We start from the raw sequence: 18,886 nt of genomic DNA on the forward strand, positions 1-18,886 counted from the left end.
AATCTCAGTCCTTTATCTCGGCGGCTCATTTCAAGGTGGGGCTTTGCTGGACTCAGCACGTACTGAAAATAAAAGCCAGAGGACACAGCACAGGCCAGAATGGGAGTCCCCTCTTGTGGGAGACTGAGTTTTCTCTCTCCTCAACTCAAAACCTCCCCAGCCTGCCAACACTCCCAAGATCCAGCTGTCTGCTTGGCTTTTCTAACTTCAGCCCTTATCCTGAGCAATGCTTATATTAGAGACTGAAATATGCTAATACAGTATATGCTATACTGAAATCTTCCTTGGTACCTTGTTTTGTTGCCTCCATTTTCCTGTATCTTTTTTCTTTTTCCTTTGTTTATGTTCATTTTCCCTCTATTTCCCATATGATGGCTAGACTTCCTGACCCTTGTAAAAATATCTATAACTTTAAAGTCTTAATGAAAAAGATTGAGTCTTACACATAGTATTGTAAACCTTCCATACCTCGCAAATGTCTTACACGCAGTCAGTATTTAACAGGGATCTCTTACCTGACTGATACCTTTAAGGTCATGGGTGCATGGCTCTCAGCTTCATCTCTGTTGTTATGGTAAGATTGGTGGCCAGTCCTCCCATGCTATACTTTCCCATCAGTCTAGAGGTGGGACAGGGATTGTCCCCTACACACACACACACACACATACACACACACACACACACACACTCCCTTCTCCCAAATTCTATGAGTAGTCACAAGTGCATTAAAAAGTCCCAAGGGCATCTTTGCTGTAAGAAGTTCTATTTTTAAAACACAAATGACTCATCACTGACCAGGGTCTCCCCAAAGCTACAATTTGTCAGGCTGTCAGGAAGAAGGACAGGGGGGACAAAAAGCAAAGACAGAGGTCACATCTCCATCCTCATCTGAAGCCCATAAAACCCATCATAAAGCTGTAACCATCTCCACCAAGCTCAGCACAATCCAGGGTTGTGTTAAGCACGAGCCCTGCCCTTATGTTTGGATTACACCGCCCTGAGTGCTAACCTCTCCAGCTGGCTCCTACCCCAATCCCTTGAGAGTTTTGCATGCATGTCTGCCTGGGACATCAGGTAGAAGACCACTGCTGTGCAAGGGAGAAGATCCGGCCCTCGTGCAACATAAACACACGCTAATTGCAGAAGACATACACACTAACTGAACCTCCACGGGAATGCATTTTCTTTATTTTCCCTGAAATAAGCATTCTTTTCAAAGCATCAGAGAATCTAAAGTTTTCTTTTGAAATTCTGGAGAGTGGTGAGGAAAGAAGAAATAATTCATTATAATTTTTGGAGAGGAAAGTAAATGTGGATTTATAGACATAGTTGTCGGATAGGGTTTTCACAGGGAAACAAATGAGCCATTGGGCAACATGTCCTCAAAGGTCATGCATAACAAATTCCAAACAGGCCAAACCAAAGCATTCGGCCTTGTTCACCTTCCACAACACAGTTGAACTCTTACTCCCCTTCTGAAATAGTACAGAAAAAAAAAAGGAAAAGAAAAAAAAAAAGGATCATAAAATCAAGGAATTCAGGGCCTCCCTGCCAAGGGGGATGAAATAAAGGAATCCCAAGCATCTATCTGGCATTATCTTTGTTCTTATCCATGACCCTAAAGTTGCCCCCATGATGATAGACTAAAACTCCAAAATGAACATAAAAACCACTATTTGCTTTGCTCTTCAATGAATATTTGCCATCACATCTTTGTTGATTTTGTATGTGGTAGAAAGAACCCAAGAGATCAAGGAGAAAGGGCCCTGGACTGGGGAGCATTGATTGCTCTGTCTTTAATTCAGCCCCTGGCAAGTGGGGTGTTCTTGAGAAGGTCACTTAACCCTCATCAGGCAGGGGAGAATGCTGAGGCACAGGGAACAGTGGCACCAAGTGGACTCTGAAATCTCTCCAAGTTCTAACATTTTATTCTCTCCAGTTGTCCCTTGCTGCAAACCCGGAAGTAGGTCTAGCTGTGTCTTCCCTCCCACTCCTAACACAGTCCCTGATTTTTCCCAAGGAAATGCCAAAGATGAGCAGCTCATCCTGATGCTTCCAGCTGCTGTCACGTGTAGTACCTAGGCATCACCTGCACAATGAGAAATAAGTGAGGAAGCCAAGACCGCCTCACCCAGATGGAAGGGGGAAGGTTACCCTGTGGGCACCTCCTCCACCTGTCTTCTCTGCCAGGTTTATGCACCACCTGATGAAAAAAATGGCATTTCAGAAAGCTAGACCAAGTGGCACAGTTGAGTTAGGGTTGTTCCCACATAGGAGAATTGAGTGTTGCCATTAAAGGTTAAATCCTGAAAGGGGACAAGGACTTCTCATTGGGAGTTATTTACAGACTCTTTGCCCTGAAGGCACCCCCCTCCCCCATCCCCTCAGTGGGCCCAGCTCCTCCACCATCTGACATTCCATTCTTTCAACAGCTGCAGGCGCTCCTGTTGTGCTCCCCTTCACAGATGTGCAGTGCTGTTCTGAACATCCTGCCCTTGAACTTTCCCTACCCATAATTTTCCAGACCGAAGCCTGGCAATAAAAATGTCAGTGAGGGACAGAGAAAATTGGGGGGGAGTATGTAAAAAGGAAAAAAAAAAGAATAGGAGGATGCTTTGCACAGACAGCGATTTGTGTTGACTTCTTCAACAAAGGCTAAATGCATACCGTGACTCCTCAAAAAGGGCATCAAGGCGGGGAACGGCAGTGAATTTCTCAGAACGCCAGCTAGAAAGGCCACGTTCCATAAAGGAGCTGAGCACAAGGGAAGGTGATGAGCTTCCTTCCCTATACCATGGGCCACCCAGCTCTTCTTGCTGTGAGGCAGGGGGCGCGTTCAGGTACTCCATAGTACTTCATGGTACTTCACAGTCTACGATGAGCTTCCGTGGAGGTGGCGATGCTGTCCTCACAGCTCTGCCAGGCGCCTGCTACAAAGCTGCCACGTGTGAAGCACTGGGTCGACACCTGTGCTCATGGCCAGCAAGAACAAGACTGGAAGAGGCGATCAGGATATCTTACATTGTTACAAAGACCTCCACAGAAACCTCTTGTGGACCAAATTCTCCTAAAGTCCACTGGGAATCCTAACTTTCTAGGCACATCATGCAAAATTATAACAAATTAACTAAATTGTACAACTTTCTAAAGAGATAAGAGATAAAAGAATCTGTCTAATGGAGAAGCAGGGCTTCTCTCATTATCTACTCTAGTGTGTCAAATGATAGGCGCAGAGGGGGAGGTAAGCAAGGGGATGGGGGGGTGGGGTGGGGAAAGGGTCTTTCTACTGGGAATGAATCCCTTAACCGGGAGAAGCCATTGAAAAACAATCAACTTCCCTTGTTCTTTGCAAACATGACCCTCTTCCATCACCAAATACTGCCAGTCCATTGAGATAAAAGAGAAGGGAGTCTTATTAAGCTATAACATAGGAGAAAATGAATCAAGACATAACCAGACATCAAACAGCACATGTCCCACAGACATGTTCCATCTCTCTCATGTCCTAGGAAGGAAGCTGTGATAGGGCCCCTGCTGACTTGAAGGCCTGGCCCCAAAGGTAGGAAATGGGAAGATGGAGAACAAAAGAGAAAACAGGACAGAGGAACTGGCTAAGGAGGCTAAGCCATATCTTGTTCTGGTGACATGTCACTTAACCCATTTGGTCACTTCTACAAGCTGGAATTTCACTTCTAGATACTTGGGAGAGAGATGCCTTTAGATAACGTTGGGTTCAAATCCTGGCCGACTCATGAGCAACGTGGTTTGGGACCGATGTTGCATCTTCAGCCTCCTCACCTGTACAGTGGGAAAGGTGATAAGACCACCCAATCAGGTTGTTGGGGGAATCTAGTGAGGTCCCATGTGGTGTGTATTGTAATGTGCTTGACACTATACCTCACACAAGTCTATGATCAGGGAATGTTAGTTCTCCTGACCACCTGCCTGTCTCTCCCTTGTTCAAGAGAACTTCTAGGCTGAGGGACGAGAGGTCTGGCTTGTGTGAACACTCAGCAGGTAAAATAGCTGGTGATTGGCCAGTTCTGCGAAGGCTGTGGGTATCCCCATCATGTAAAGGGTACCAGTTTTATTTCCAGAAACTATGGAAACAGTCTGGTCAATTTCTACTGCAATCTTCAAGATAACCTTCCTGAACCATACCTAACCCTAAGCAATTTTACAGTGTAAAAAATCTTCCACGTTATCACACCGAAGAGGTCCCAGATGAGTGAATGAATACAAGATGAATGAATCCATGAATACAAACGTAAATTGTTAAATGAATGTTAAAGACCAGGGGAAGGCCATTTCCACATCATAATACCACCATTATCCTGGAATCCAGCCCTTGGATTAAATGCTCTCCAAATTTTGCACCACTCTTCCCTCCTCCTTGCTAATGTCCATATCCCCAAAGCTTCACTGCTGGTATGAGAAGCCAAGAGCAAAGGCTGGTGAAATCAGCGGGTGCCCCCACTGTGTGCCAGCAATTTTGGAGCAGATAAAGTCATTAAGGAAAATTTTAACAATGTATAACCTTTCAGCTTTACTCTGGTAACAGCAGGTAGCTTGCCTTGCAGAGACATGAGCCTGCACTGAAGTCACCAGTAAGCAGAACTTGACCTTCATTTTCAGTATACGCAGTATTAAATATTCATCACCCACAGAACTGTAGCATAAGAAGCAGCTGAGTTTAAACATGAATCAAAGGAATAAATATCTCCCCACAGGTGAGTCATCCTTTCCAAGAATGCCCCTGGAAAAAAAAATGCAAATACCCAGGGCCTGGAGCCTCTGTCTCTTCCAACTTTCTCTTGAAATTCTAGAAGCAGCAGGAACTGCTGCATTATGCAATCCATGAATCCTGCCCTCACACTGACATCGTTGGGTCTTTTTTTTTTTTTTCTTATCTGTTAGAGAAGAATTACTGTTCCTATGTCAAAGACAGAAAATAGACAGGGATGGAACCAGCAATGGTGACATTATCACCCACAGGGTGTCTGGGGCACTTTTGACTTGGTTGTACAATTTTTTAAAAATCTTTGCTTCACAGAGTATCAGAGTGTATGGGAGGAATGGGTTGGAATAGACATCAAGAGACATCAGAATTAGGAGCTGGAGTGGCAGATGCCTTAAATTGGACAGAACATCTTTCAAAGGGATGGAAAAAAAATGGAGTTCTTTTGGACAATGTCTGCCTCATGTGGCTAATTTAATATCTTTTGAGGGATGGGATGACTGTCTTTGGAGGACTTAGTGCTCCTCTGTGTCTGCAAGGAATCGGCACTTGTGCCTATCCAGACTTGGTAGAACAACTCCTTCTGCTTGGGTGTTTCTAGAGAGTCTACTGCTGGGATGATGAAGCATAATTTTAACACAGTTTAATGTCCCTCTTTGGCTTTCAACTCCAGGAGCTCTGAGCACAATCTGTCTTAGCTAGACAGCAATCACTTGAGGCTGCACGAGTGATTCTTCTGCGGCAATCACTCTAGGAAAACTAAGACCCAAAGAAGGGCTCCTCAAACCCTTGAATGAAAAAGAGCTGCTTGGGGACCGATCTTGGCCTAACAATGGGAAAGGAAAGATGCATAGGAGAGGCTGTGTTTGGAAATGACTTACCCACTGCCTTGATACTAAACTCAGCTTTGAAAGGTTAAAAAGATCAGACAACCACCCTTCACGACATTTATCTGAACTGCCTTCCCCACCTGTTGCCCATTCGCACAGCCTGGACGGGCCTGCCTGACACTGAGCCAGCAGGGCAGACCCCGGAGCTTACCTCATATATTGATCTGCATTCCTCCCACTCTGCAAGGGGCTGGGTGCAGAGAGCCTCACATCTTGAGCTTGTGCTGCTGGAGTATCCCCCACCATTGTGAGGGAGGCCAGCTCTGATCAAAATTCACTGAGACAAGCCACTTCCCGACAATGTCTGCCCAATTAGGCTCATGCAAGGGAAAGCCTACAGATTGATTTATTCAAAGGGCATAAATGTTAACTAAAATTCATTGGAAGAATACTAGGTGTTTTTTTTCCCAGTACTGGGTGATGATATAGTATAACTTCCAAGAGAAGTCTAAAGCTCTCATTCCAAGATGCCCAAATGGCCAGCCAAACCACCAGTGTGTACAATCGATGAGAATCTTGAATGAATAGATGGATTTGGGGAATTTACATCCTGCTTTCTTACACATTTTCCATTTGCATCTTATGTGTGGACAGAACTTCATTTTCTCTTGTTGTGCTTGATTACAATGTCTAACAGGTTCTTTGTTTATTCCTGGGAATCTGTGGACTTGCCATAAAGGTTACTCTACAGACTCAACCTTACTTCTTCCCCTTGCTTGATATGCACATGCTCTGCTGGTCTTTCCCCAGGAAGATGGAAGCCTCCTTGGTATTGGCTGTGCCGATCAGGTCACCCACGGTACAGAACCTTGGGAGATGGCTTTAGAACCAAAGGTAGTAATGCAAATGAGAAATGGAAGGGCCGACATAAATAAACCAAGTCTCGCTTTGCCCAACCATGTGTGGGTTTGAGGGACAAAGAAGGACTGAGCTAGGACAGTCTCCAGGGAGAGTGGAAGCAAGCTTGGTTCTAAGATTTTTGGCATTTTTGCTGAAAAAAAGTGGAGAACAGGGTCACCTGTCCATCTTTGGAATAGACTCTTTGCAAGTCCATAAAAGAAACCAGAACCAGAGAGGGCTCCCAACGCTGGATTTCCCAAGGCTTAGCAAAATCATAGCTGAATCTAGGGTGCTGAGATGGTGCAGGGTATCCAGGGAAGAGGCTCTTTTGTCTTAGAGAATTTCATTCCTCTCCATCCTCTCACATGGAGCCAAGAACACCAGGATGAAAGATTGCCTCTTAATATAAACACTGTAAAAAAGGACACAATTCAAATCCATCTAACAAGAGTATTTTATTTCTGAGAAATACAGAGGAGCAGAAAGGGTGGGGAAGGGAAAGAAGGTGCCGAGGCATCTCTCCTAACTGATCACCACACTCACCTTCATGTAAGGGTTTGCTCTGTCTGGGGCACACATATGCATGCCCAAACCCATTTCCTGAGCCCGCCACGGAAGCTGACAGGCTATGCATCCCCTGACATGTGAGAACACTCCTCACTCCTGAAAGGGAATGGAGAAATAAGACCAGGGCTTTAGGAGATCTTTGGTTCAATTCAAATATGGTCCAGAATTATGAAGAATAGATACTTAAAAGAGGCTTACCTTCAATGACATACCAGCTGGAATTTTCCAGACTTAAAAAGCTCTTCTCTTTCTTGGCCAGGAAGAGCTGATGGAGGGAGTGTGTGGAATCTTGTCTCCTGGAGGACTTTTAAAGGACCCTCCTCCACCTGAGACAGGTGAAGGCAGTCCAGCCTCATGTGTGGCAATGGGCAGAAGGACCTCTGATACTCTCAGACTTGGCTGACGCCCAGAGACAAGTGATTAAAGGGGACGTTTTCTTTATTTTCCCTGACATGGCATCTTGGCCTCAGTACCCAATTGCACATCAGCACCCAATTGCACAAAATCCTTTGGCTGGTGACCAGATGCCTCCGAGAAATTTAGAATTCAGGCGTGCATGACATTGCTACCATCCTGAGACACAGGAAAAGGGCACTAGGCTCAGAATTCAGGCACCCCAGGGTCTGCTCCAACAAGGACACAAAGCAGGTTTCCTGGAATCAAACTCTAGCAGACGGCCATACCAGGGATGGAGTTCAAAGAGTTGAAAACACGCTTACAGTAGACTGTGTAGGAAAAGAGCTCAAGTCCACTGCCCAGTTTTCAAGTACATGTCGCCACAAAAAGGTGTGTCAGACCAGCTCAGCTCCAGTTTCCCAGATGCTGTCAGCCTCAAACTCGCAATAGAATCGTTGGAATAAATGAGCCCCTTCCTCTCCCGCCCCCCCGCCAGGGTGACACCTGCAGGAACCAGAGCAGAGCTGGCCGCCACCTAGCAGCTCTGCTCAGTGACCTCTCCTGCCTCCTATGAAGCCTTTACAATGTCGCAACACCCCACCTCAGGGTCACCCTAGAGCACCAGTTCGCTCAACTGGCACCTTAGGGGTCTGCACAAATGTCCACTCTAGGAAATCCTAGATGGCCATGGGTCTCCACCTCTGGGAGTCATCACGAACTCCTCCGTCCCATCTGTGACCTTCACAAGTGAAGAAGCACCAGCAAGCAATGCTTCTGCTGAATATTCTGCTTGGTAGCTGCAAAGGATAGAGCCATGCTTCCTAATCTAACCTCCAATAAGGTTAAAGCATCAGAAACCCTAATGAGAAGAGGACCTTACCATCATGGCAAGAATAGTTCAGACCCTCACTGGCTGGATACCTGTAGCCCTCCCAGTGGTTGGACATTCACACCAAAGCCCTCTTAACCTCTTGACATCTTCAGTGCAAATACTTCGACGGGAAACAGCTATTTCAAAATAAATAATACCCAGCAAACAAAAATAACACCCTCACATACCTCTCCCCCCTCTCAGGCCAGCAGAATCAAAGTAACCTTCCTTGTGAGAACTTGTTTTCCCATTCAGAAAACCAGCACAGAGTAGCCCTGCCGTCCTCTGAAAGCCTTCCACACTCAAAAGACTCTTGCAAATTTTGGTGTTAAAGTCAATAAACTGATCAATGTAGAGGCTCATGATTGTTTTTAGGAAAGAGGGCAAGACAATGTATTTGAATACTCACTTTGACGAATCTATGAAGTATATTACAAGTGCACCAATGCTGAGAGCAAAGACTAAGACAACCTGCAAAAGAAGAGGAAAATGCCATCACTTAAGAGCCGACACTGGGAAGCTTCGGGTTTTTTTTTTGACACAGGTGCGGCAGCAGCTGGGAAGCAGGGTTCCAACTGCTTTCTGGGGCCTGCTTGGGAATCTCAGCCCCTCGAACTGCCGCCCACCACCCCCCCTCCCCAGGATACCCTGATGCTGACTCCGCACCTTGCAGCGGGCAGCAACCTCACTGCTGGCCAACAGGGGTCAGGGTAGACTCTTATATCTATGGCTTTGGGTCTCATCTAGCCCTATTAGCACAGGGTCCCGCTTCTCTGCAATGAAGTCAGCACACTCCAGTGGGAAGAGTGAATCAAAATTCCGGGTGATACAGTTGGTCATCTTATGTGTAATCTGGGTCCAGAGGAACTCAGATATGGGAATATCCATTTTTCGCAGCTCTGCCAAGATATAACTTACATACCATAAAATTCGCCCATCGTAAGTGTACAATTCAATGACTTCAAGTAAATTGACCAAGTGGTACAGCCATCACTATGATCTTCTAGTACCAGAACATTTTCATCATCCCGGTAAGAGCCCTCACGTCCATGAACAGTTAATCCCCGTTCCTACCCCCAGTCCTACACAACCCCTGATTTACTTCCTGTCCCCACACCAGAAACATCAATTTGAAAAACATAAATTTTCTGCTTGTACAAATGTGTGTATATACATTGGTGCATGTGTGTGTGTATGCTTGTGTGTGTGTGTTTGTGTGTGGTTACAACACTTCTCAGTATTCTGGAAATAGTTCAAGTGCAGGAAGCCAAATTAGGTAATACATTAGGCCAGCTACACAAGAATCCTTGTTCATCTTTACACTCTTCACTCAAAATTAATCACCACTGATTTGAAAGACAGTTTGGCATCTCCTTCAAAGGATACCTGTCACACTGAAGTCCATCCAATGCACATGTAGCAGCGGAAGCCGATACCAACACTTGTGTCCCCACTCCACATCCTATTTTATTTAGTCTTTGACAGAGGAGACCGGGAGGGCAACTTAATGGTCTCAAAAATAAAGACGTGGAGAGCCAATAATTAAGAATGAAAACAAAAGTAAACACCATGACCACACACAGTGCCAGGGCTCAACAAATACCTTTAGATATGCTAATATTCTAAAGGGTCTATAGACAGAGAGAAGCGTCAGCCTCCTCATAGTATCTACATATTGACATCACTGTGGCATTGGCTGGTGAATAGAGATGAATCTCAGTTTATGTAATGGCTGGGCATGGTCGAGCTGTGTGTGTGTGTATGTGTGTGTGTGTGTGTGTGTGTGTGAGAGAGAGAGAGAGAGAGAGAGAGAGAGGGGGGCGGGGATCATGCTGTATTGTGTGTGTGCACCGAAGTGGCCAATAGGAAGTGAAATCTGCATACGGTATTCATTCAAAACATTGCAGAACCCCACAGAGCTCCTGGGACAGAGAGCGGACCACACAGTAAACACTGACAGTTACAAACTGCCGGACACTGTGGAAGGAAGACACAGCCTCATAGCACCTGACAGATTATCTTTACAAAAGGAAGTGGTAAAACAGTACACCACTGGGGCTTATTTTATTCTTCCATTTTGTCTCAAAAACTAAACCACGCTGCAGCTGAATGCAAGGAAACCCTGCATGCAGTCTGCTAGCAAGTACCTTCTACCCAAGTACCTTCTACCGGGTGCTAATCCCCCTGACAGGCTCACCCCAGGCTCTCCCCTCACACACACTCACTCATTCATTCTTTGCAAAGTTATGCACAAAAACAAACAAACAAAAGCATAAACAGGCCTCAGCTTTTCCCTCCATTATCTGAATGAGGCAGCAAAACAAATAGCTTAAGATTAATTTTGATCTGTGTTGCTATTTCTGAGACATAAGCAGTTAGATCCCCGCCCCGACCTCATTCTCAAAATGCTGCAAAGAGAAGGGGCGTGGCCAGGACACAGGAAAAGGACCTCTTCTTCATTCATAAACAGCTGACCCAAGAGTAATCTCTGTCAGCTGGTGTGTGTGTGTGTGTGTGTGAATGCTGAGCTTTGGTCAGAGCTGGCTATCCAGGCCAGTGAGGGGAGGGCAGGGACAGAGGGGAGAGGAGAGGAAAAAGGATGGAAGTCCTTGAAAATGGCATCTACATCATTATGAAATGAGCTCAAAATCTAAGCTCTCCAGCAATGGCGAGGGTTTCCCAGCATTGGGGGGCCAGACGAAGTAGCTGACACTAATTTGTCCCAGCTGCCTTCGCTCGGCCTCTGTGACAGGGAATAATGTGCAGCTTATTTAAGCAAATCGGCCAGTGACAGGAGGAGAGGACTCCTGCTATCTTCTCACGATGCAAACTCAAAGAGCGGCATCTCTCTGAGAGGGTAAGGGAGGGAAGAAATCCAGGAGAAAAATGACCTCCAAAGCTCCCAAGAACTGAAGCTGTTGGGTGCACCTATTCTCGGGTCCACATGTTCTGCCGGAAGGCTTTCTCATGAGGAGGTTCAGGGTGTCCAAACTCTTCCACCCACCTGCCTCCAGGAATAAAATGATCAATGGTGGGAGGCGGGGGGTACCTGCTTCTCAGTATTAAGGCAGCTGTGCATGTGATTTTGAAACTTGCCACATGGCTCTTTATCATGTCAGGCTTGATTACATTGTCACCCTGGATCCAGGTGCTGCAGAAAAGGAATCAACCCTTTGAATTAGGCCATGAAAATAGGGATCCAACAAGGACTTGTCTTCTAGAGGGCCTTGGCCAAGGACTAGTTCTCTCTTGTTCTCTCCATCTCTTACCTCTCCCTCTCTGACAAATCCCCCATTGTCTGAGAACTCTGCTTAAATATGAAAAAATTTAATCCAACTACACAAAATGATTAGATTTGTTTTGCCTAAATGCTATGATGGTTATGTTATAGAGTACCCCCAAATAATTATCTTAAGTATTTATGTCACATCTCCTAAGGCCCTAGGAAAAATGAAAGAAGTCCACTTACAGTCATGAAATACACTCTTCTGCAGAGTAATCCTTACATAGATGAATGCTATGCTATTATGCAATCAGTGCTCAACTGTATGGCATAGGTATAGTCAATATGCAATAAGGTATTGACTGGGTGGAGATATAAATGGGAGAAGAAGCTAGGGACAGGCAGAACAACAGGGGCTCTTGTCTCAATACGCCTTTTGTCCTCAAAGTGCTCCTTTTTCCTACACGTAACGGCTACTCTAATATCCCTTCAGTAAGGGGGAAGGCCACTGGGAGTCCTTCCATGTGCTTCGATGGTCCCAGGAATAAGGGACATTGAAGCCCAAGGGACATGGTAAGAAGAGGCCAAGAAAAGCATAATTCCTAAGACAGAAAAACACTAGCCCTCCAGCAGCTGGGTCACAGAAGACACATTATAACAAGCAAGCACTTTACAAAGCACTGTGGCAAACAAGATCTTGTAAGCACAGTGTGACACATGGGACGTATGAGCATTCCCTCTCAGGGCACATTGTGTGCTGACCTTTCCCAGAGGCTTTCTAGCTTTCCTAGGCCGGGTTCACCAAATCACCTTGGCTACCGGGGATGGTGCTAACTGCCGTATTTTTAGGTTTACTGAAAATACCCACATGTTGTGTGCTGATACAAAGTACGTCGTGATATTTACAGAGTGCCAGATACCTAAAAACAAAAGCGATTTGACAAATGTAATTGAAACAACGGTGCCCTTGCATCATTGCTTTTCAAAACTTCAAGATCAAGCATGACATGTGTTTGCACAGAAGAATGCCAGGAACACGGACACACAGAGACACAGAGGCAGAAAATTTAAAAGAAATAAGTCTGTCCTTAACAACTGGCTGGCACCAGGAACGTGATGATAAATGGAGAACAGAGAGGGGGTATTCACAGGTATTTTCATGATGGACATTGCAGCAGGCCCCGAAGATCTTCCAAATGTCTCAAAAGTTCAAAAAACGGGAAACAGGATAGCAACGCACAGAATAGCTCCCCTCAGGTCACTGGAGCTCGTCAAGGAAAGGACAGTCCCAGTGAGGTGGACACAGAGTGAACGAATCAGGAAGGGGGGCTCTTAGGCACGTTGCCTGTTCTGGAAACTGGTCCCAAGTCATTGAGTTGGACCCAAGTGCTTCCAGTCGACGCAAGTCTTCGAGGGCCTCCAGACACTGGAGCAGAGGCTCATAAAGGTGGCTACCACCACAATCCTAACACTTGAGCAGCTTTCCTAAAAAAAAGAAAAAAAAAACAAAACAAAAAAAACAGATGCCCCCGTCCTGCCCTGGAACCAGAGAACGGCGAGCTCGGGGGAGGGGGAAGCCGGGCACCTCTATTTTTCACAAGCTCCACCAGTGAATCTGATGTATGGCCAAGAATGGGAGTCACTGAATTAAAGCCATTAGGGGAAACCACTTAGCTCAAGTCAGGGATTAATTTACAAATGTCGCCTTAACAATTAGCCCATTAGAACATATGTATGAGGCCTGCAGGCTTTGAGGATCGTGTTAGAAGTACTCTGAAAAGTACAGAGAGGGGGATGAATCAATTCTCTCCTGGGCAGGTTTTATACATTCTGCTCAGCTCACAGCCGAACAAATGACCCTAATTAATGATTCTGCACGTTTGACTGGGGCTGTCGCCAGCTACTGGCAGCAGCCGCCCCTCCAAAAATGGACCATTTTCTACACAGAATCCCTAGGGCACATCACTTTTTTTTTTTTTATTGAGGTATCATTTATATACAATAAAATTCACTATATAAAAACAATAGACCCAAGAATTCCCAAGGCAAAACAACGTGGGGACGTTTTGTTGATGAGTGATCACATCATTCCAGCATCCAAATTAAAATGTTTGGTCTGGTGAATTTAACAACTCCGACAAACATTTACTGGACTCCTATGTGCAAAGCCCGGAGGGAGAGAGAGGGAAATAGGAAACTTAAAGAGCAAAGTCAGGCCTGGTCTTTGCTCTCAACAAGCAAGGAATCCAGAAGTTTAAATTACTCAGGAGTCCCCCGTGGCTTTGGTAAATGCCACACATATAAACCAACACTTCTGGGATGTCCAAGGAAGGAGAGGACACAGAAGGAACAGAACCACCATCACAAATGCCCAAAGTGGAAGGGGAAGAGGAGAATGGAAAACCAAAGGAGAAGAAAAGAAATGCCCAACACCCCGGCTCCACCTGTCTGTTGCCGTGAAGGACAGGTGCCAGGTGCACTGGCAGACAGACTCGTGGCACAGAGGGCGCAGACCTCCCATCAGGAGGCCTGACTGGATTTGAGTCCTGACTCTGCTGCAGAGAGCAGTATGCTCTTTTTTTTTTTTTAATTTTTTTTAACATTTATTCATTTTTGAGACAGAGAGAGAGAGAGCATGAACAGGGGAGGGTCAGAGGAAGAGGGAGACACAGAATCAGAAGCAGGCTCCAGGCTCTGAGCCATCAGCCCAGAGCCCGACACAGGGCTCGAACTCACGGACCGTGAGATCGTGACCTGAGCCAAAGTCGGACGCTCAACCGACTGAGCCACCCAGGCGCCCTTTTTTTTTTTTTTTTTTAATTTTTTTTTTTTTTTAGAGAGCAGTATGCTCTTGAGCATATCACAGAACATCTCCAGGACTCAGCTTCCCAATCTGTGAAATGGGGAATTGGAACAGATGATTATCAGATCAGGACCTTGCCAGGTCATGGCACAAAGCAAAAGAACTAAAAACGTTTGGCTTGAAAAGGCAGCGCTCTTTGAAGTCAGTGGGATGCCATTCACGCATAACTGTAATTCAGCCTGATGGCCATTATGTGTGTCACTAATTCGTGTCAGAGGGCATGTTTCTTTCAGATAATCACAAGTGGGAATACCATGGACACTTGGATTCATAGTTTTGTGTTTCCAGTAGCACAATCAATCGCTCGTGCAGCCTGCCATCCCACAAAACTACAACAAAATCTGGAGGGGCCACGGACTAGCTCTCTCCTGGCTCTGTGCTTCTTTCTGCTATTGCTACACGGAATTGAGGGATGGTCTCACCCAGTCTCCTCTCCTCCTGCCCCTATGATTCTTCGAAAAGCCTATGTTTCTGTAAGTTTTGCCCAGAGAAACTCACACTCTGAGTATCAGTGTTTTCTTAAGGGAAAAAAAAGAAGGATATTTTTTTTTTCTTCGCAATCTGGTCAGTAATGTTTGCCTCACCCTTAAATCACTCTCAAGAGAAGATGTAATCTTGCTACAAAGAAAGATATTTTTGTTATCCTAAATAACAAAAGATTTGTAAAATATAAAACCAATATTTTGACAGTGCCGTTTAAACATCCAAAGGTCCCCTAAGTTTCCAAAATAACATTCTGGCACAATACTTTTGACTTATGAAGTGCTTACCAAAAAATGCAGTAAACTGATTCACTGAAAGCCAAGACTCCAAACAACAGTTTAAGTACAGATGTATTCAAGATGAAAGAAAGGAAGAAGAAAGAAGTGCTTTCAGTAGTCAGTATTTAGAATTATAAAATACATATAGGACTTCCAGATAAGAGAAAACTGTGTTTTATTCAAATGTTAGGAAGCCTAGTGAAAATGTCGATGCCTTTGGGGGCATTTTTAAATCTGGTCCTTCCAAAAATACAATATTTAAAACCATACTCACTATAGAATGGACTGGATTTTTAGGACACAAGATATAAATTAGAGAGGGCCCTCCCCCCTTATATTGCTTCAAATGACTTCCATGGCTTTTAGTATGAAGAAAAAGAAAATCTCTAACACAGCTTAAAAGACTCTGAAAACTCTGGCCTCTTTCCTCTGTTATAAATTCCAATTAACAGAAATTTTAGTCCTTATTCACCATGTGTGCCTCCCTACTCCCAACTACCACAGGGCCTTTGCACAAGCATTTTCTTCTTCCTGGAAGTCTTACCTCAGGTCATATACTTTTCATCCTCCAGATCTCAGTTCTGCTGCCACTTTCTTGTCACTTAATGCAAGAAGGTCCCCCATAAGCACAGTGGGCACTTTGTAGCACTTAGCACAGCAACCATTTTACATTTTTGTGTGCAATCATTTGATCAATTTCTCTCTCCTCTGCTGGACTGCAAGTTCTATGAAGACAGGTTACGTGTCCATTTTTATTCATCATTAAACTCCCAGAAGCTGGCAAAGTGTCTCAATCGATATTTGTCAAATAAATGTGTATTTGGAGAAAAGACTGGAGAATAAGTTTGGGGACCAGGTCTACTGAAAGCAAAAGAAAGCTGGAAAGACATGGACCTTCACTGAGTGAGACTTTGTGGAGTTTCAAACCCCAGAAGAAGGTGAGGTATAGTTTCCTGTGAAGGCAGGATTCAAGGGACACGTGGCTGGAGTGGAGCGGGGCTAGACAGCATCATGGTTGAAGAAATTAAGGATCTAGGATGCACGGGGGCTAGCGAGGAGAATCATGTGCCAAAGACCCAGCAAGGATGGCTGGGGCTGCGGCAGGGAGAAGGGACGGGGATGGAATCACCCTGAATGGCAGAGGAGCCTGTGGGTAGGAGCCTGCATCGGGGAGAGCAGACAGGGTGAGAGTTCAGTTGTACAGCAGGAGCCTCAAGAGAAAAGGTTTTGCACAAAGATGGAAGAGGCTATGGAGGATCAGAGTGTCCAGGGGGTCCCTGGACTGTGAGGAAATAAGCCATCCACATGAGAGAAGAGAGGGAAACCATGTCTTTGTGAATAACAGGTTCAATTAAGGTGGTGGATGTCAGGAGTGCTACATGAAGAAGTTGAGAATTTAGGGTCAGGACCAGGAATGCGTGGGGACACAATGAAGTACATGTCATTAGGAGGTGAGACACAAACTAATGTAAAGGTAAGTGTATAAGTAGTACATGAATATCTGTATGATGTGTATGTATACATAATACATGCTGTAAGGAACACGGAGATAAACCTATACTCCATTAATTAATCACAAATACTGGGTCTCTATTAATATTTATTAACCAACTACATTCCTAGTAATGTGTCTCTGTCCATTTCCAAGTTAGCTAATTTCAAAATGACCGTAGATAAAAAGAAACCTTGGAAAATAATAGGGCTCCTTAATGTAAGCTACTAAGGACAATCTTATTGTAAATCATATGCTTGCTTATATATAGACAAACTAAGTACAATAATGAGCTTTTTGAAGAAGGCAGAGAAGAATTTGACTAGTATGGAATAGATAAAAAGGGTCTGGGTCCTTCTTTCTTTCCCCCTCCCCCAAAGAAGAATCGGGGGCATTAATTATAAGTCAGTTGCCCAATCTCTTGTCTCGTGGGGGCTCATGTTGATATAACTCCAGGGCACAGGTTGTGTGAATTTTTGCAGGTCAGTGTTTCCCAAATGCCATGAAGCTGTCAACTATCTTACATCTTGGGTTTTGTTGACCATGTTCATTTCACTTTGTACAACACAAAATACAGAAGAGCTCAAATGTGCTCCTCTGAAGGTCTCAACTTATTATAACTGAAACAAAAAACCGAAATGATGGAAAGCCATTGTAACACTGAGTCAGAAAACTTTCCCTAAAGCCTGTGACCTTCCTGAGAATCGAACTTTAATGACACTGAAATCTTATATCATTGCATCACAAAACTTAAAAGGTTGATTTTCACATATTTTTACCAACAGCATTAAACTGGCGCACTGGCAAGCAAGATAAAATGTTCCATTCGAGGTCGAAAGTTTGAGAGACCTTTCCTGTCTAATTACTGAAAAATCCAGGGGAAAAAGTTCCAATTGCTGGTGAAGCTCCCAACTTTGCAGCTAATGAGCTTTGGGGGAAATTGTCCTGGCTTAAGTGCATGTGGGGCTGGCCAACTGGATTTTTAATTTAATTAGTTTCATAAGATGAGAAAACTTCTGGAGCATTGTCAGGTCACCAGTTGCCACTCACCATCACCAAGGACTACATTTATGGCCACCTTTGCCCTACTTCTCAAATCCTTCCATTCTTAGGCAAAAAATGGAAGCAAAAGCAGGGACTCAAACATTCTTGTACACCCAAGTTCGTAACAGCTTTGGAGGCAACCCAAGTGTCCATTGATAGATGACAGATAAACGAAATGTGATCTATATGTACAATGGAAAACCAGCCTTGAAAAGGAAAAAAATCCTGACACATGCTACAGCATGGGTGAACCTTAAAGATATTATGCTAAGTGAAATATTACAGACACAAAAGGACCATTATTGCATGATTTCACTTGCATGCCGCCCCTTGAGTCATCAAGTTCAAGGAGACACAAAGTACAATGGTGGTTGCCAGGCCCAGGGGAGGGAACAGGGAGTTATTGTTTAATATGTATAGAGTTTCTGTTTAGACTGATCAAAAATTTCTGGAAATGGAGAGTGGTGATGGTTGTACACCATTGTGAATGTACTTACGCTACTGAATTATACACTTACAGATGGCTAAAATTGCAAACTTTACACACAATAAATTTAATCACAATAAAAATAGAAGGAAAATTCTGAGAATCTGCGAGCAGAATCCAGCAGTATATTTAAATGTCAAAATTCAAACATAATCACCTTTCCAGAGGGATACTAATATCTCTCCTTTCAATGGCAGAGGGTACCTCTGAGAAACTTGTATTATGTGCAGGTGACTCTTACCTCTCTGGGATGTTTGCTCTTATCCCTTAGTAAGCTGGAATTTCTCCCTTAGTTCCAGAATCTATTGCCATTTAGCCACAGAGAACTTACATGGGTTCCTACCTACCTTCTCTTCCCACTTCCAGACTCATCTAGTACTGATACAAAAAGGGGGCTAAGAATTTCTCAGGTATCAGAGTTTCTAACTAGAGCCAGAACCAACTTTGTCTTTTGGTAACTGTAGCTAAAGTCCCAGATATGACTGGGAGTTTTAAAAGAATTTGCTCTTTACCACAAAAGGGAAGGTCCTTAGTAGGACCTTAAAGTCATCCCAGAACAACCTAAAATTTCCATCTTTTACAATTATGATATTGCCACCAAAGTGCTGTTTTAAAAAGGATTGTCAATGCACCCTAGAAAGCAATGCCACCAAAAGCCCTCCACATCAAGAAAGTTGGCCAAAGATGATAAATAACCATTCAATTGGCAATAAA

The 18,886-nt window shown here is 44.4% G+C and overlaps 1 protein-coding gene across 7 annotated transcripts in view; it reads right to left on the reverse strand.

The window, feature by feature from the left end:
* Positions 1-18,886, reverse strand: part of KCNMA1 (potassium calcium-activated channel subfamily M alpha 1) — a 726,630-nt gene that overhangs the window by 350,499 nt on the left and 357,245 nt on the right. For all 7 annotated transcript variants that reach the window (XM_042961232.1, XM_042961231.1, XM_042961233.1 and 4 more), the window contains exon 3: positions 8,712-8,773. In XM_042961232.1, coding sequence (XP_042817166.1) covers positions 8,712-8,773 — 62 coding nt within the window. The remainder of the gene's footprint in view (positions 1-8,711; positions 8,774-18,886) is intronic.

This window comes from Panthera tigris, chromosome D2 (genome assembly GCF_018350195.1).
Source record: "Panthera tigris isolate Pti1 chromosome D2, P.tigris_Pti1_mat1.1, whole genome shotgun sequence".
Taxonomy (NCBI): Eukaryota; Metazoa; Chordata; class Mammalia; order Carnivora; family Felidae; genus Panthera; species Panthera tigris.